This window comes from Salvelinus fontinalis, chromosome 1 (assembly GCF_029448725.1).
Source record: "Salvelinus fontinalis isolate EN_2023a chromosome 1, ASM2944872v1, whole genome shotgun sequence".
Lineage (NCBI taxonomy): Eukaryota > Metazoa > Chordata > Actinopteri > Salmoniformes > Salmonidae > Salvelinus > Salvelinus fontinalis.
The window spans coordinates 98,392,425-98,410,895 of NC_074665.1; the positions used below are offsets into that span (position 1 = coordinate 98,392,425).

Consider the following 18,471-nt stretch of genomic DNA (forward strand, 5'->3'; position numbering starts at 1 on the left):
GCCCCTCTGTTTGGGCTGCTCAAAGATCTGAACACTGGGCTCTGCCACTGGACAACACAGGGAGAAGAGGGTTACAGATGGTCACCTCAGTTGGTACAGCATGGTGCTTGCAAGGCCAGGATAGTGGGTTAGATTCCCGGGACCACCCATGTGAAACATTTATACACACATGACTGTTAGTCATTTTGAATAAAAGTGTCTGTTAAATGGTATATACAGTACTATTTTAATACATTGAGTGTACCAAACCTTTCATAATATTGAGTTAGACACCCCCCCCCCCAGTTCTTGACACACTCAAAACGTGGCACCTACTACCATACCCCGTTCAAAGGCACTTATACTGAACAAAAATATAAACGCCTTATGTAAAGTGCTGCTCCCATGATTCGTGAGCTGATTTAAAAGATCCCAGAAATGTTCCATATTCACAAAAAGCTTATTTCTCTCAAATGATGTGCACAAATTTGTTTACATCCCTGTTAGTGAGCATATCTCCTTTGCCAAGATAATTCATCCACCTGACAGGTGTGGCATATCAAGAAACTGATGAAACAGCATGATCATTACACAGGTGCACCTTGTGCTGGGGGACAATAAACGGCCACTCTAAAATGTGCAGTTTTGTCACACAACACAGTTTTGAGGGAGCGTGCAATTGGCATACTGAATGCAGGAATGTCCCAGAGCTGTTGCCAGAGAATTTAATGTTAACTTCTCTACCATAAGCTGCCCCCAATGTCTTTTTATAGAATTTGACAACACGTCCAACCGGCCTCATAACCGCAGACCACCTGTAAGACCACCTGTAACCACACCAGCCCAGGCCTCATAACCGCAGACCACCTGTAACCACACCAGCCCAGGCCTCATAACCGCAGACCACCTGTAACCACACCAGCCCAGGCCTCATAACCGCAGACCACCTGTAAGACCACCTGTAACCACACCAGCCCAGGACCTCCACGTCTGGCTTCTTTGCAAAATGTACAATATGTTACGAATTTCATATAGTTTAGTATTCCATTTGCTTAGTATTCCATATAGTTTAGTATTCCATATAGCTTAGTATTCCATATAGCTTAGTATTCCATATAGCTTAGTATTCCATATAGCTTAGTATTCCATATAGCTTAGTATTCCATATAGCTTAGTATTCCATATAGCTTATTATTCCATATAGCTTAGTATTCCAACCCCCAACCCCCCTATGGGTTAAAGGATTAAGGTTAGGGTTAGGGGACGGGTTAGGGTTAGCTAAAAGGGTTAGGGGACGGGTTAGGGTTAGCTAAAAGGGTTAGGGGAAGGGTTAGGGGAATGTTAAAGTTAGGGTTAGGGGAAGGGTTAGCTGAAAGGGTTCAAGTTAGAGTTAGGGGAAGGGTTAGGGTTAAGGTTAGAGTTAGGGTTAGAGTTAGGGGTAGGGTTAGCTAAAAGGGTTAAGGTTAGAGTTAAGGTTAGAGTTAGGGGTAGGGTTAGCTAACATGCTAAGTAGTTGAAAAGTAGCTAAAAACTATTATGTAGTTGAAAAGTTGCTAGAAGTAACCATCTGTCTTATGTAACAATACCAAACGTACCATATGAGTGTTCCGGATTTACATTTACTATGTTACGTTAGTCTATGAGACCAGGCTGGTTTCCATCACAACTGTCATGATTTTTTTTAATACTGTATGACTTTACTCACATAAAAACTTTGGATGGAAACGTGGTTTGTGTCATGGAAAGAGCAGGTGTTCTTAATGTTTTGTATACTCAGTGTATATATAAACTGTATATATATATACCAAATATGGCTATCTTCTGTATATCTGTATACCTTGTCAGAACACAACTGATTGGCTCAAACGCATTAAGAAGGAAAGAAATTCCACAAATTAACTTTTAACAAGGCACACCTGTTAATTGAAATGCATTCCAGGTGACTAACTCATGAAGCCGGTTGAGAGAATCCCAAGAGTGTGCAAAGCTGTCATATAGGCAAAGGATGGCTATTTGAAGAATCTCAAATATAAAATATATATCGATTTGAACCCTTTTTTTTATTACTACGTGATTCTGTATGTGTTATTTCATAGTTTTGATGTCTTCACTATTATTCTACAATGTAGAAAATAGTAAAAATAAAGAAAAAACCTTGAAATGAGTTGATGTTCTAAAACTTTTGACCGGTAGTGTATAAATGTATATATACTGTTTATAGATGACAATACACACTCAAATACTATACAGCTATAGTGTAAAAGGCAGTCATCAAAGCTTCTGAATAGTCACTGAGAGAACAAAGGCTATGGGTAGATAATGCATTGGATAGATAATGTATTGGATAGATAATGTATTGGATAGATAATGTATTGGGTAGATATTGTATTGGATAGATAATGTATTGGATAGATAATGTATTGGATAGATAATGTATTGGATAGATAATGTATCGGATAGATAATGTATCGAGTAGATAATGTATCGAGTAGATAATGTATCGGATAGATAATGTATCGGATAGATAATGTATCGGGTAGATAATGTATTGGATAGATAATGTATCGGATAGATAATGTATTGGGTAGATAATGTATTGGATAGACAATGTATTGGGTAGATCATGTATTGGATAGACAATGTATTGGGTAGATAATGTATTGGATAGATCATGTATTGGGTAGATCATGTATTGGATAGACAATGTATTGGGTAGATAATGTATTACTTATCAAATATGTGGACAAATCCTGAGAAATTGGCTCCATATTTACTGGCTTATTAACAATTCTGGTCAGTGAGTTTTGTAGCAAACATTGGAGCAGGGAAGCGAACCGAGGTCACTGGTATGAGAGACAAACAACCAAAGGCATTGCGCCAATAAGGGTTAAGCCACTTGGTGGGAATTGTAACGTGGCTCATATAGCAAGGATCGGTACAGTATGTTAGTACATGGGGAACTCATTGACAGTCAACCACACATTGACTTCTCATAAACCCAACCTAAACCTAACCAGAGCCACACACACACACACACACACACACACACACACACACACACACACACACACACACACACACACACACACACACACACACACACACACACACACACACACACACACACACACACACACACACACACACACACACACACACACCACAGCTATGCTTTAGAAATTCTTCCTAATGAGACACCTGATGCATGCTTACACACACTTGCCCCCCCCCTCTCATTCCCCCTCTCTCACCCTTTCACATTCTCACACTACCTACAAACCACCTTACCAACTCAGACCTTCTCTCCACCACCTGCTGCTGAACCTTGGCCTGCCTGTCTGCCTGTCTGTCTGTCTGTCTGTCTGTCTGTCTGTCTGTCTGTCTGTCTGTCTGTCTACACATTCACATTCTCCAGCAGAAATATGACTGACATCTCTGCCAACCCATGAAAACAATAGAGGAAGTGAATGGGGAGGGACGTTATCACGCCCCAGCTGCACACACACAGGTAAACAATTTGACACTCTCCCCTCCCTGTATGTACTTACTGATTTTCGGATGGTCCACCATTATCTATGCATAGTCACTTCACCCCAACCTACATGTACAAATGACCTCTAACCTGTACCCACCCCCACACTGATTCGGTACCGGTACCCCCTGTATACAGCCTCATTATTGTTATGTTATTGTGTTACTTTAAAAAAAGTTTTAATTTAGTTTATTTGGTAAATATTTTCTTAACTCTTCTTGAACTGCATTGTTGGTTAAGGGCTTGGAAAGTAAGCATTTCACAGTAAGATCTACACTTGTTGACAAATAAAGTCTGATATGATTTGATCAAGTACTGTTGTACTGTTGGAGACAGAGTGAGTAACCAAATGAATGAGGTCATCAGTGAAAGAATGTGAAAACAGGATGAATGAGTGAGATCTATACCAAACTAGATATTCACAATAGTTGTTCTCAAGCTATTAGATGAGACACGTTCTGCAACCCGTGCCAAATTTCCAGTAAATACCAGACACTTCCTCCTAACATATCGTGCACACCCTGTATAGACTTGCTACAGTAGGCTATATAGACCCTTATCAATATAAGGGAACCAAGTGCTATTATATCATTTAGTCTACAACATTTTGGCTTGTTTTTAAAGAAAAGTTTCTAAAGAAAACCCCAATCTGAAAACTATCACGCGCAAATAGACAAGCACTTTTACCATTCTTTCCGTGCCGGTGATCGGTGTTGATTCTAAGACTTGTCATTTTGGCATATTTTAGGCTAAAGTTAGCAATGTTGTCCAAAAAAAACCATGTTAAACATTTAATAATAACGTGTAAGCAAACCATAGCAATTTTTTATTTCTTATTTTTCACAAAAATAATTCTCAGATCATCACTATCATGTCAATGACGAACCACATTAAGAAACCTTAAAGTAATAATTACATGTGTAGCCTAAAGGTGTTATAGAATCCTGCTGAAAGCCCATTTTTAGCAGTCGCCTCATAATAATTACAATATCTGTAGGTACTTACCATCCATGGTGTTGATGTGCACAACCTTATCACGGGTTGTTGTCTGAATGAGAAGCTCCAGCTGGGAGAGAGAGAGAAAGTGTGTGAGAGACAGAGCGAGACAGAGAGACACACAGAGAGAGAGAGACAGAGAGAGAGTCGCTTGGGAATTCCCCGATGTCTCCGCCCAGAATATCACAGCCTCTGATGCGCGAACGAATGTGCTGCTGTGTAAATATGGAGGCGAACGCTAAAAACATATTTATCGATAGATCAATTGGCTACTCCTCTGAAAAGCACATAACTGTTGCATTTTAACTTGGACAACTTTAAATGAAAGGGGTATTATGTATGCCCAAAAACGTTTGATCAGTAGGAATGCACGGGGAAGAGTGAGCTCAGATGACATAGGTTTATGGAATTCACCCAAATGAATTAAATGTACAGATTACGTTGATAATAGACTAGTCTACACTTGCGGAGATTTTGCCTATGCGTTGACTACCAATAATGTATTGAATATTACACGAGAGTAATATCATTTGGTTACCTGTAAACATGTCTGTATTTGAGCGGCATTCTCAGTGTTGAGTTGGGGTAATCCCCTCGAGACGTTGAACGCCCACAATTCAGTGGGAATCTCCCAACTAATACCGAACAAGGAAGTAGAGAAAACAACAAGATTTATTCTAATCTATATTTTATTCATACTAATGCAATAATTTAGATTATATTTTAGCAAATTCACACACGATCAGTAAAACTATCTGAAGCTATCATCTCGCATGGTTTTATTATGAGTATAAAAGGGGCGCACAATAAGATTTTTTAAAACATGTTATGACAAATTTGGAGGCAATTGGTCGTTGTGTGTCATTGTTAGACTTTTTGGATTACAGAAACATATTTGCTCACATCGAACTCTGGTGAGGTACTGTGCGTCAGTGACGTGCAGTCAGTGACGTCAGTCAGTGACGTGCAGTCAGTGTAGGAGGGGTAGGCAGTGTTCACCCTGTGATAATGTCATACAAAAAGCTGTTATGTAAAGACAAATTATAAATAATTGTAATTTTCTTTTGTTATCTAATGTTTTTCTCAATGATTCTGGTGGTTTTTATGCTCATAATATTAGATATATTTGAACTCAGGAAAGGCGCCAGGGTATTATCGCCCTTCATTCAAAGCCCTTCAAATCTTTGACGTACACAGCGGTTAATGCAGGGGTGGTCCTGGCCTTTCTCCCGCCCCTACAAGAATAGTCACTGTGAGTAAAACGAAGGTGAAAAGACATCTAAAATACTCTTTTTTTTTCTCCAGACGTTGAAGGTATTCAGTTTAGGTTCTGAGTGAAAGTTGAACATATGTCATTTAGAGATGTCAATGTTTGGGCCATTGAAGTCACCAGACCTGGGATTTCGGGTGTTTAACCCCTAATGATTTTGTCTCAGCCCGGAGAGTCTTTTGCCCTGCTGGGATGGTGTAAAACAAACGAGTCTACACTGTATTACACACTGCAATAAATACTCCAATCGTGAATGAACCTGTCCTTCTTAGTGCTGCCTAAAAGCAGCATTTCTGTGTAAGGTGGCACTTTAGAAGGTGGAGTCAAAGTGGTTTTCCAAGACAATTCTGATTCATCCAAAGACATTTCTGATTCATCCAAAGACATTTCTGATTCATCCAAAGACATTTCTGATTCATCCAAAGACATTTCTGATTCATCCAAAGACATTTCTGATTCATCTAAAGACATTTCTGATTCATCCAAAGACATTTCTGATTCATCCAAAGACATTTCTGATTCATCCAAAGACATTTCTGATTCATCCAAAGACATTTCTGATTCATCTAAAGACATTTCTGATTCATCCAAAGACATTTCTGATTCATCCAAAGACATTTCTGATTCATCCAAAGACATTTCTGATTCATCCAAAGACATTTCGGCAGTTCCTTCTCTGAGAGAGAGAGTGCAAAGAAGGAGAACTGGAGGTAAACTTTGTTCTCGTGCTACTACTGTAACACATTTTTATTTTTATTTTATTTTTTATTTTTTTCGGGGTGACACATTTTGTTAGCCCATGTTGATGCTATTCAGAGTTATTGACCTCACAGTAAACCAGATTAGAGTAATTTACATGTCAACATGTTGACTCCAAGCTGTACTGACAGATAACGTTAAACAATATCATATCAAATCAAATTGTATTGGTCACATACACGTGTTTAGCAGATGTTACTGCGAGTGTAGCGAAATGCTTGTGTTTCTAGCTCCAACAGTGCAGTAATATCTAACAAGTAATATCTAACGATACACACAATCTAAAGTAAAGGAATGGAATTAAGAATATATAAATATTTGGACGAGTAATGTCAAAGCGGGATGTTAGGGACTACACAGTCTAGCTAGCAGTGCTGCTAACATTAGCTACCTAGACAATTTTATGAGCAGGGTTTTGACAGTAATTGATTAGCTATCTGGACACTGAATCCAACTTTTGGAGCTCTGTTCACCATTCGACAAGTATCACTGACTAACCAACAAGTATCACTAACTAACCAACAAGTATCACTAACTAACCAACAAGTATCACTAACTAACCAACAAGTATCACTAACTAACCCCCCCCCCCCCCCCCCCCCCCACACACACACATTATTGATATTACATGCCTTCTGCTAATCTGAGTTTATGCAGTTCCAACATAATCAAGGTTGGCAGCCTAAAATCCCAATCCTGCTATATTGCACCTAACTACAACATTATTTCATGTAAAACATTAATTTGATGTCTAGGCTGCCACCCTTTGGACTGTTTTGGAACTGCACAGTGTGCGCAGCATGACTAGCTCATGTTAGTTAGCAGTAATGTGACCAACATCAACATGAGGCATTTTTTTATATTGCCGATCAAATATCGGACATGGTTTATGAAAACATTGCAACAAAATGATACAAATACTTTTTCCAACTATTTTTCTAAATGGAAAATTACAATATAGTTATGCACTTGTAATTTATACTTGCTAATAGATTTTTGTAAATATTATTAACACCATATTCCATGGGTTTACTGACCACAATCTATTGAATTAGTATGAAGAAGTGTTGATTATTTGACTTCAGGAGAACACAGTGGAAGAAAGCAGTGAGATATGCAACATCGCGTTACGTTTCTGCTAAATGTTCACTGCCAGGGTGCCAGGCGGAGAGTGTGGGGTGCTTCATTTCGGTCGTGCAGAGATCAACCCCCCCCCCCCCCCCCCCATCCGGAGATGGCCCCAGGTCTTCAGGGCTGAGCCCCGGATGTTCTGAATGTTTAGTGACATCCCCGGTTTGGGCCAAATCGATGCTGGTCCAGACCTGACACAATCTGAACCAAACATAGACGTCTATAATTGGTTCAGATTTGGTCCAGACTCGACTTAAAAACAACGTTCGTGGACGTGGAAATCAAGGCCAGTCCGGACTGCACCAAAAAAACAAGTCCAGTCCGGACAGGGCCAAAAAAACAAGTCCAGTCCGGACAGGGCCAAAAAAACAAGTCCAGTCCGGACAGGGCCAAAAAAACAAGTCCAGTCCGGACTGCACCAAAAAATGAAGTCCAGTCCGGACAGGGCCAAAAAAGCAAGTCCACAAAGTATCAGCGTCGGTCCGTGCTTACTGAGGTATAGCCTACAGCAGGGAGGGGCATATCCAGTCCTCAGGGGCCGGAGTGATGTCACACTCCCCCCCCCCCCCCATCTCCAATCAACACAGCTGATGAAACTAATTGCATTCTAAACTGAAGATCCTGATTAGTTGACTATTAGAGTCAGATGTGTTATTGTGACACCACCCAGGCCCCAGAGGATTGGAGTTGCCCATCCCTGGCCTACAGTGTCGCATGAAATTTGCTGTCCTCGTCAACATGCCGCCCGCCATAGGCGTATTTCTGTCTAATGACCAGTGAGATATACCTGCTGGAGCGCGTGCTACGAGTGGTTGTTGTTATGGTGACCAGTGAGCTGAGATAAGGCGGAGCTTTACCTAGCAAAGACTTATAGATGACCTGGAGCCATTGGGTTTGGCGACGAATATGTAGCGAGGGCCAGCCAACGAGAGCATACAGGTCGCAGTGGTGGGTGGTATATGGTGCTTTGTTGACAAAACGGATGGCACTGTGATAGACTGCATCCAATTTGCTGAGTAGAGTGTTGGAGGCTATTTTGTAAATGACATCGCCGAAGTCGAGGATCGGTAGAGTAGTCAGTGTTACGGGGGTACTGTTAATGGACAGGGTCTGCGTAGGCAGCTGTGTAATCCTGTCGAATTAGTGGGCCGGCCCTGGGTTCCTGACTCCAGTCACTGTTAATGGACAGGGTCTGTGTAATCCTGTCGAATTAGTGGGCCGGCCCTGGGTTCCTAACTCCAGTCACTGTTAATGGACATGACTGATGATTGGCTGAGAAAAATTGATGATACAATTATTGTGGGGGATGTCTTGTTAGACTTCAGTGCAGTTTTTTCACATTATTGATCATAGTCTGCTACTGGAAAAACTGATGTGTTATGGCTTTACACCCTCTGCTATATTGTGGATAAAGAGTTACTTGTTGAACAGAACACAGAGGGTGTTCTTTAATGGAAGCCTCTCCAACATAATCCAGGTAGAATCAGGAATTCCCCAGGGCAGCTGTCTAGGTCCCTTTCTTTTTTCAATTTTTACTAACGACATGCCACTGACTTTGAGTAAAGCCAGTGTGTCTACGTATGTGGATGACTCAACACTATACAGGTCAACTACTACAGTGACTGAAATGACAGCAACACTTAACAAAGAGCTGCAGTTAGTTTCAGAGTGGGTGGCAAGGAATAAGTTAGCCCTATATATTTTTTAAACTAAAAGCATTTGTATTTGCAACAAAACATTCACTGAACCCTAAACCTCAACTAAATCTTGAAATAAATTATTTGGAAATTGAGCAAGTTCAAAGGCTAGATTGTAAACTGTCATGGTCAAAACATATTTATGCAGTAGTAGCTAAAATGGGGAGAAGTCTGTCTATAATAAAGCAATGCTCTGCCTTCTTAACAACACTATCAACAAGGCAGGTCCTACAGGCCCTAGTTTTGTCTCAACTTGATAACTGTTCAGTCGTGTGGTCAGGTGCCACAAAAAGGACTTAGGAAAATTGCCTTGGATGTACATCCCTTGGATGTACACAGCGAGTGAATATTAGTAATACGCATGTCAATCTCTCCTGGCTGAAAGTGGAGGAGAGATTGACTTCATCACTACTTTTATTTCTGAGAGTTATTGACATGTTGAATGCACTGAGCTGTCTGTCTAAACTACTGGCACACAGCTCAGACACCCATACATACCCCACAAGACATGCCACAAGAGGTCTGTCTAAACTACCGGCACACAGCTCAGACACCCATACATACCCCACAAGACATGCCACCAGAGGTCTGTCTAAACTACCGGCACACAGCTCAGACACCCATACATACCCCACAAGACATGCCACCAGAGGTCTGTCTAAACTACCGGCACACAGCTCAGACACCCATACATACCCCACAAGACATGCCACCAGAGGTCTGTCTAAACTACTGGCACACAGCTCAGACACCCATACATACCCCACAAGACATGCCACCAGAGGTCTGTTTAAACTACTAACACACAGCTCAGACACCCATACATACCCCACAAGACATGCCACCAGAGGTCTGTCTAAACTACCGGCACACAGCTCAGACACCCATACATACCCCACAAGACATGCCACCAGAGGTCTGTCTAAACTACCGGCACACAGCTCAGACACCCATACATACCCCACAAGACATGCCACCAGAGGTCTATCTAAACTACTGGCACACAGCTCAGACACCCATACATACCCCACAAGACATGCCACCAGAGGTCTGTTTAAACTACTAACACACAGCTCAGACACCCATACATACCCCACAAGACATGCCACCAGAGGTCTGTCTAAACTACTGGCACACAGCTCAGACACCCATACATACCCCACAAGACATGCCACCAGAGGTCTGTCTAAACTACTGGCACACAGTTCAGACACCCATACATACCCCACAAGACATGCCACCAGAGGTCTGTCTAAACTACCGGCACACAGCTCAGACACCCATACATACCCCACAAGACATGCCACCAGAGGTCTGTCTAAACTACTGGCACACAGCTCAGACACCCATACATACCCCACAAGACATGCCACCAGAGGTCTGTTTAAACTACTAACACACAGCTCAGACACCCATACATACCCCACAAGACATGCCACCAGAGGTCTGTTTAAACTACTAACACACAGCTCAGACACCCATACATACCCCACAAGACATGCCACAAGAGGTCTGTCTAAACTACTAACACACAGCTCAGAAACCCATACATACCCCACAAGACATACCACCAGAGGTCTGTCTAAACTACTGGCACACAGCTCAGACACCCATACATACCCCACAAGACATGCCACCAGAGGTCTGTCTAAACTACTAACACACAGCTCAGACACCCATACATACCACACAAGACATGCTACCAGAGGTCTGTCTAAACTACTAACACACAGCTCAGACACCCATACATACCCCACAAGACATGCCACAAGAGGTCTGTCTAAACTACTAACACACAGCTCAGACACCCATACATACCCCACAAGACATGCCACCAGAGGTCTGTCTAAACTACTAACACACAGCTCAGACACCCATACATACCCCACAAGACATGCCACCAGAGGTCTGTCTAAACTACTAACACACAGCTCAGACACCCATACATACCCCACAAGACATGCCACCAGAGGTCTGTCTAAACTACTAACACACAGCTCAGACACCCATACATACCCCACAAGACATGCCACCAGAGGTCTGTCTAAACTACTAACACACAGCTCAGACACCCATACATACCCCACAAGACATGTCACCAGAGGTCTGTCTAAACTACTAACACACAGCTCAGACACCCATACATACCACACAAGACGTCACCAGAGGTCTGTCTAAACTACTAACACGCAGCTCAGACACCCATACATACCCCACAAGACATGCCACCAGAGGTCTGTCTAAACTACTAACACACAGCTCAGACACCCATACATACCCCACAAGACATGCCACCAGAGGTCTGTTTAAACTACTGGCACACAGCTCAGACACCCATACATACCCCACAAGACATGCCACCAGAGGTCTGTCTAAACTACTAACACACAGCTCAGACACCCATACATACCCCACAAGACATGCCACCAGAGGTCTGTCTAAACTACTGGCACACAGCTCAGACACCCATACATACCCCACAAGACATGCCACAAGAGGTCTGTCTAAACTACTAACACACAGCTCAGACACCCATACATACCCCACAAGACATGCCACAAGAGGTCTGTTTAAACTACTAACACACAGCTCAGACACCCATACATACCCCACAAGACATGCCACAAGAGGTCTGTCTAAACTACTAACACACAGCTCAGACACCCATACATACCCCACAAGACATGCCACCAGAGGTCTGTCTAAACTACTGGCACACAGCTCAGACACCCATACATACCCCACAAGACATGCCACAAGAGGTCTGTCTAAACTACTAACACACAGCTCAGACACCCATACATACCCCACAAGACATGCCACCAGAGGTCTGTCTAAACTACTGGCACACAGCTCAGACATCCATACATACCCCACAAGACATGCTACCAGAGGTCTGTCTAAACTACTGGCACACAGCTCAGACACCCATACATACCCCACAAGACATGCCACCAGAGGTCTGTCTAAACTACTGGCACACAGCTCAGACACCCATACATACCCCACAAGACATGCCACCAGAGGTCTGTCTAAACTACTGGCACACAGCTCAGACACCCATACATACCCCACAAGACATGCCACAAGAGGTCTGTTTAAAATGCTAGCACACAGCTCAGACACCCATACATACCCCACAAGACATGCCACCAGAGGTCTGTTTAAAATGCTAGCACACAGCTCAGACACCCATACATACCACACAAGACATGCCACCAGAGGTCTGTTTAAAATGCTAGCACACAGCTCAGACACCCATACATACCCCACAAGACATGCCACCAGAGGTCTGTTTAAACTACTAACACACAGCTCAGACACCCATGCATACCCCACAAGACATGCCACCAGAGGTCTGTCTAAACTACTAACACACAGCTCAGACACCCATACATACCCCACAAGACATGCCAACAGAGGTCTGTCTAAACTACTAACACACAGTTCAGTTCATGGATGGAGCTACCTACCTGTCTGCTGGATGCTCTAATGGATGGAGCTACCTACCTGTCTGCTGGATGCTCTAATGGATGGAGCTACCTACCTGTTTGCTGGATGGAGCTACCTACCTGTCTGCTGAATGGAGCTACCTACCTGTCTGCTGGATGGAGCTACCTACCTATCTGCTGGATGGAGCTACCTACCTATCTGCTGGATGGAGCTACCTACCTATCTGCTGGATGGAGCTACCTACCTGTCTGCTGGATGGAGCTACCTACCTATCTGCTGGATGGAGCTACCTACCTATCTGCTGGATGGAGCTACCTACCTATCTGCTGGATGGAGCTACCTACCTGTCTGCTGGATGGAGCTACCTACCTGTTTGCTGGATGGAGCTACCTACCTGTTTGCTGGATGGAGCTACCTACCTGTCTGCTGGATGGAGCTACCTACCTGTTTGCTGGATGGAGCTACCTACCTGTCTGCTGGATGGAGCTACCTACCTATCTGCTGGATGGAGCTACCTACCTATCTGCTGGATGGAGCTACCTACCTATCTGCTGGATGGAGCTACCTACCTGTCTGCTGGATGGAGCTACCTACCTGTTTGCTGGATGGAGCTACCTACCTGTTTGCTGGATGGAGCTACCTACCTGTCTGCTGGATGGAGCTACCTACCTGTTTGCTGGATGGAGCTACCTACCTGTCTGCTGGATGGAGCTACCTACCTGTCTGCTGGATGCTCTAATGGATGGAGCTACCTACCTGTCTGCTGGATGGAGCTACCTACCTGTCTGCTGGATGGAGCTACCTACCTGTCTGCTGGATGCTCTAATGGATGGAGCTACCTACCTGTCTGCTGGATGGAGCTACCTACCTGTCTGCTGGATGGAGCTACCTACCTGTTTGCTGGATGGAGCTACCTACCTGTCTAATGGATGGAGCTACCTACCTGTCTGCTGGATGGAGCTACCTACCTGTGTGTTGGATGGAGCTACCTACCTGTCTGCTGGATGCCCTACTGGATGGAGCTACCTACCTGTCTGCTGGATGGAGCTACCTACCTGTGTGTTGGATGGAGCTACCTACCTGTGTGTTGGATGGAGCTACCTACCTGTCTGCTGGATGGAGCTACCTACCTGTGTGTTGGATGGAGCTACCTACCTGTGTGTTGGATGGAGCTACCTACCTGTCTGCTGGATGCCCTACTGGATGGAGCTACCTACCTGTCTGCTGGATGGAGCTACCTACCTGTCTGCTGGATGGAGCTACCTACCTGTGTGTTGGATGGAGCTACCTACCTGTCTGCTGGATGGAGCTACCTACCTGTCTGCTGGATGGAGCTACCTACCTGTCTAATGGATGGAGCTACCTACCTGTCTGCTGGATGCTCTAATGGATGGAGCTACCTACCTATCTGCTGGATGGAGCTACCTACCTGTCTGCTGGATGTCCTAATGGATGGAGCTACCTACCTGTCTGCTGGATGGAGCTACCTACCTGTCTGCTGGATGTTCTAATGGATGGAGCTACCTACCTGTCTGCTGGATGCCCTAATGGATGGAGCTACCTACCTGTCTGCTGGATGCCCTAATGGATGGAGCTACCTACCTGTCTGCTGGATGCTCTAATGGATGGAGCTACCTACCTGTCTGCTGGATGGAGCTACCTACCTGTCTGCTGGATGGAGCTACCTACCTGTCTGCTGGATGGAGCTACCTACCTGTCTGCTGGATGGAGCTACCTACCTGTGTGTTGGATGGAGCTACCTACCTGTCTGCTGGATGGAGCTACCTACCTGTCTGCTGGATGCTCTAATGGATGGAGCTACCAACCTGTGTGTTGGATGCTCTAATGGATGGAGCTACCTACCTGTCTGCTGGATGCTCTAATGGATGGAGCTACCTACCTGTCTGCTGGATGCTCTAATGGATGGAGCTACCTACCTGTCTGCTGGATGCTCTAATGGATGGAGCTACCTACCTGTCTGCTGGATGGAGCTACCTACCTGTCTGCTGGATGGAGCTACCTACCTGTCTGCTGGATGCTCTAATGGATGGAGCTACCTACCTATCTGCTGGATGGAGCTACCTACCTGTCTGCTGGATGGAGCTACCTACCTGTCTGCTGGATGGAGCTACCTACCTGTCTAATGGATGGAGCTACCTACCTGTCTAATGGATGGAGCTACCTACCTGTCTGCTGGATGGAGCTACCTACCTGTCTGCTGGATGCTCTAATGGATGGAGCTACCTACCTGTCTGCTGGATGGAGCTACCTACCTGTTTGCTGGATGGAGCTACCTACCTGTGTGTTGGATGGAGCTACCTACCTGTCTGTTGGATGTCCTAATGGATGGAGCTACCTACCTGTCTGCTGGATGCTCTAATGGATGGAGCTACCTACCTGTCTGCTGGATGCTCTAATGGATGGAGCTACCTACCTGTCTGCTGGATGCTCTAATGGATGGAGCTACCTACCTGTCTGCTGGATGTCCTAATGGATGGAGCTAACTACCTGTCTGCTGGATGCCCTAATGGATGGAGCTACCTACCTGTCTGCTGGATGCTCTAATGGATGGAGCTACCTACCTGTAATAATATTATTGTGTGTGTGTGTGTAATAATATTATTGTGTGTGTGTGTGTGTGTAATAATATTATTATGTGTGTGTGTGTAATAATATTATTATGTGTGTGTGTGTGTGTAATAATATTATTGTGTGTGTGTGTGTGTGTGTGTATGTGTGTGTGTGTGTGTGTGTGTGTGTGTGTGTGTGTGTGTAATAATATTATTATGTGTGTGTGTAATGATATTATTATTATGTGTGTGTGTGTGTAATAATATTATTGTGTGTGTGTGTGTGTGTAATAATATTATTATGTGTGTGTGTGTGTGTAATAATATTATTGTGTGTGTGTGTGTGTGTGTAATAATATTATTATGTGTGTGTGTGTGTAATAATATTATTGTGTGTGTGTGTGTGTAATAATATTATTTTGTGTGTGTGTGTGTGTAATAATATTATTGTGTGTGTGTGTAATAATATTATTGTGTGTGTGTGTGTGTGTGTAATAATACTATTGTGTGTGTGTATGTAATACGTAACATTGCAAAAATCTGAAATTTCCTGTCCAAAAATGATGCAGAAAAATTCCTCCATGCATTTGTTACTTCTAGGTTAGACTACTGCAATGCTCTACTTTCCGGATACCCGGATAAAGCACTAAATAAACTTCAGTTAGTGCTAAATACGGCTGCTAGAATCCTGACTAGAACCAAGAAATTTGATCATATTACTCCAGTGCTAGCTTCCCTACACTGGCTTCCTGTTAAGGCAAGGGCTGATTTCAAGGTTTTACTGTTAACCTATAAAGCGTTACATGGGCTTGCTCCTACCTATCTTTCCGAGTTGGTCCTGCCGTACATACCTACACATACGCTACGGTCACAAGACGCAGGCCTCCTAATTGTCCCTAGAATTTCTAAGCAAACAGCTGGAGGCAGGGCTTTCTCCTATAGATCTCCATTTTTATGGAACGGTCTGCCTACCCATGTGAGAGACGCAGACTCGGTCTCAACCTTTAAGTCTTTACTGAAGACTTATCTCTTCAGTAGGTCATATGATTGAGTGTAGTCTGGCCCAGGAGTGTGAAGGTGAACGGAAAGGCTCTGGAGCAACGAACCGCCCTTGCTGTCTCTGCCTGGCCGGTTCCCCTCTCTCCACTGGGATTCTCTGCCTCTAACCCTATTACAGGGGCTGAGTCACTGACTTACTGGTGCTCTTTCATGCCGTCCCTAGGAGGGGTGCGTCACTTGAGTGGGTTGAGTTACTGACGTGATCTTCCTGTCTGGGTTGGCGCCCCCCCCCCCCCCTTGGTTTGTGCTGTTGTGGAGATCTTTGTGGGCTATACTCGGCCTTGTCTCAGGATTGTAAGTTGGTGGTTGAAGATATCCCTCTAGTGGTGTGGGGTCTGTGCTTTGGCAAAGTGGGTGGGGTTATATCCTTCCTGTTTGGCCCTGTCCGGGGGTATCATCGGATGGGGCCACAGTGTCTCCTGACCCCTCCTGTCTCAGCCTCCAGTATTTATGCTGCAGTAGTTTATGTGTCGGGGGGCTAGGGTCAGTTGGTTATATCTGGAGTACTTCTCCTGTCTTATCCAGTGTCCTGTGTGAATTTAAGTATGCTCTCTCTAATTCTCTCCTTCTCTCTTTCTTTCTCTCTCTCGGAGAACCTGAGCCCTAGGACCATACGTCAGGACTACCGGGCATGATGACTCCTTGCTGTCCCCAGTCCACCTGGCCTTGCTGCTGTTCCAGTTTCAACTGTTCTGCCTGCGGTTATGGAACCCCTACCTGTCACAGACCTGCTGCTTTCAACTCTTAATGATCGGCTATGAAAAGCCAACTGACATTTATTCCTGATTATTATTTGACCATGCTTGTCATTTATGAACATTTTGAAAATCTTGGCTCTCTCTAATTCTCTCCTTCTCTCTTTCTTTCTCTATCTCGGAGGACCTGAGCCCTAGGACCATACGTCAGGACTACCGAGCATGATGACTCCTTGCTGTCCCCAGTCCACCTGGCCTTGCTGCTATTCCAGTTTCAACTGTTCTGCCTGCGGTTATGGAACCCCTACCTGTCCCAGACCTGCTGTTTTCAACTCTTAATGACCGGCTATGAAAAGCCAACTGACATTTATTCCTGATTATTATTTGACCATGCTTGTCACTTATGAACATTTTGAACATCTTGGCCATGTTCTGTTATAATCTCCACCCGGCACAGCCAGAAGAGGACTGGCCACCCCTCATAGCCTGGTTCCTCTCTAGGTTTCTTCCTAGGTTTTGGCCTTTCTAGGGAGTTTTTCCTAGCCACCGGGCTTCTACACCTGCATTGCTTGCTGTTTGGGGTTTTAGGCTGGGTTTCTGTACAGCACTTCGAGATATTAGCTGATGTACAAAGGGCTATATAAAATAAACTTGATTTGATTTGATTTAATAATATTATTGTGTGTGTGTGTGTGTGTGTGTGTGTGTGTGTGTGTGTGTGTGTGTGTGTGTGTGTGTGTGTGTGTGTGTGTGTGTGTGTGTGTGTAATAATATTATTATGTGTGTGTGTGTGTGTGTGTAATAATATTATTATGTGTGTGTGTGTGTAATAATATTATTATGTGTGTGTTTGCGCGTGGCGCGCTCGGTGCATTGGAAGATGTGTAAATCCATTGTGAAAGGCTATGGAGTTTGCGTTGTGAATTATTCAGATGAAATGTGCCCATATATTGATCTTTTAGTGGCACTTATCAGTTGTAACTGGGGATGCTACATCGGTCTGACTGGCTGAGCTCAGTTCAGCAGTGTGTCTTATTGTTTGATAGTCATCTGAGCCTATCCCTTGTGTATCTTGGCTACAATGGTATTTACATTTGGTGAAAAATTGTTTGTCATTTTCGGTTAATATCCTATGTCAGTATTTCTCAATTCCGGTCCTCCAGTACTCCGGTCCTCCAGTACTGCCAACAGCACACATTTCTGTTGTAGCCCCAGACAAAATCCCCTGATTCAACTCATTGAGGGCTTGAAGATTAGTTGACAAGATGAATCAGGTGAGCTTGTCCGGGGCTACAACAGAAAAAGGTATGCTGTTAGGGTACTGGAGGAC

General features: G+C 44.1%; 1 protein-coding gene across 1 annotated transcript in view; it reads right to left on the bottom strand.

The window, feature by feature from the left end:
• Positions 1-4,625, bottom strand: part of LOC129865017 (proto-oncogene c-Rel-like) — a 28,593-nt gene extending 23,968 nt beyond the window's left edge. Inside the window, exons 1-2 of the mRNA XM_055937422.1 lie at positions 4,517-4,625; positions 1-47 (exon numbers count right to left, since the gene is read on the bottom strand). The exon at positions 1-47 is cut by the window's left edge and continues 93 nt beyond it. Of these exons, the coding sequence (XP_055793397.1) occupies positions 1-47; positions 4,517-4,523 (54 nt within the window). The 5' untranslated portion in view covers positions 4,524-4,625. The remainder of the gene's footprint in view (positions 48-4,516) is intronic.
• Positions 4,626-18,471: the final 13,846 nt, after the last annotated feature.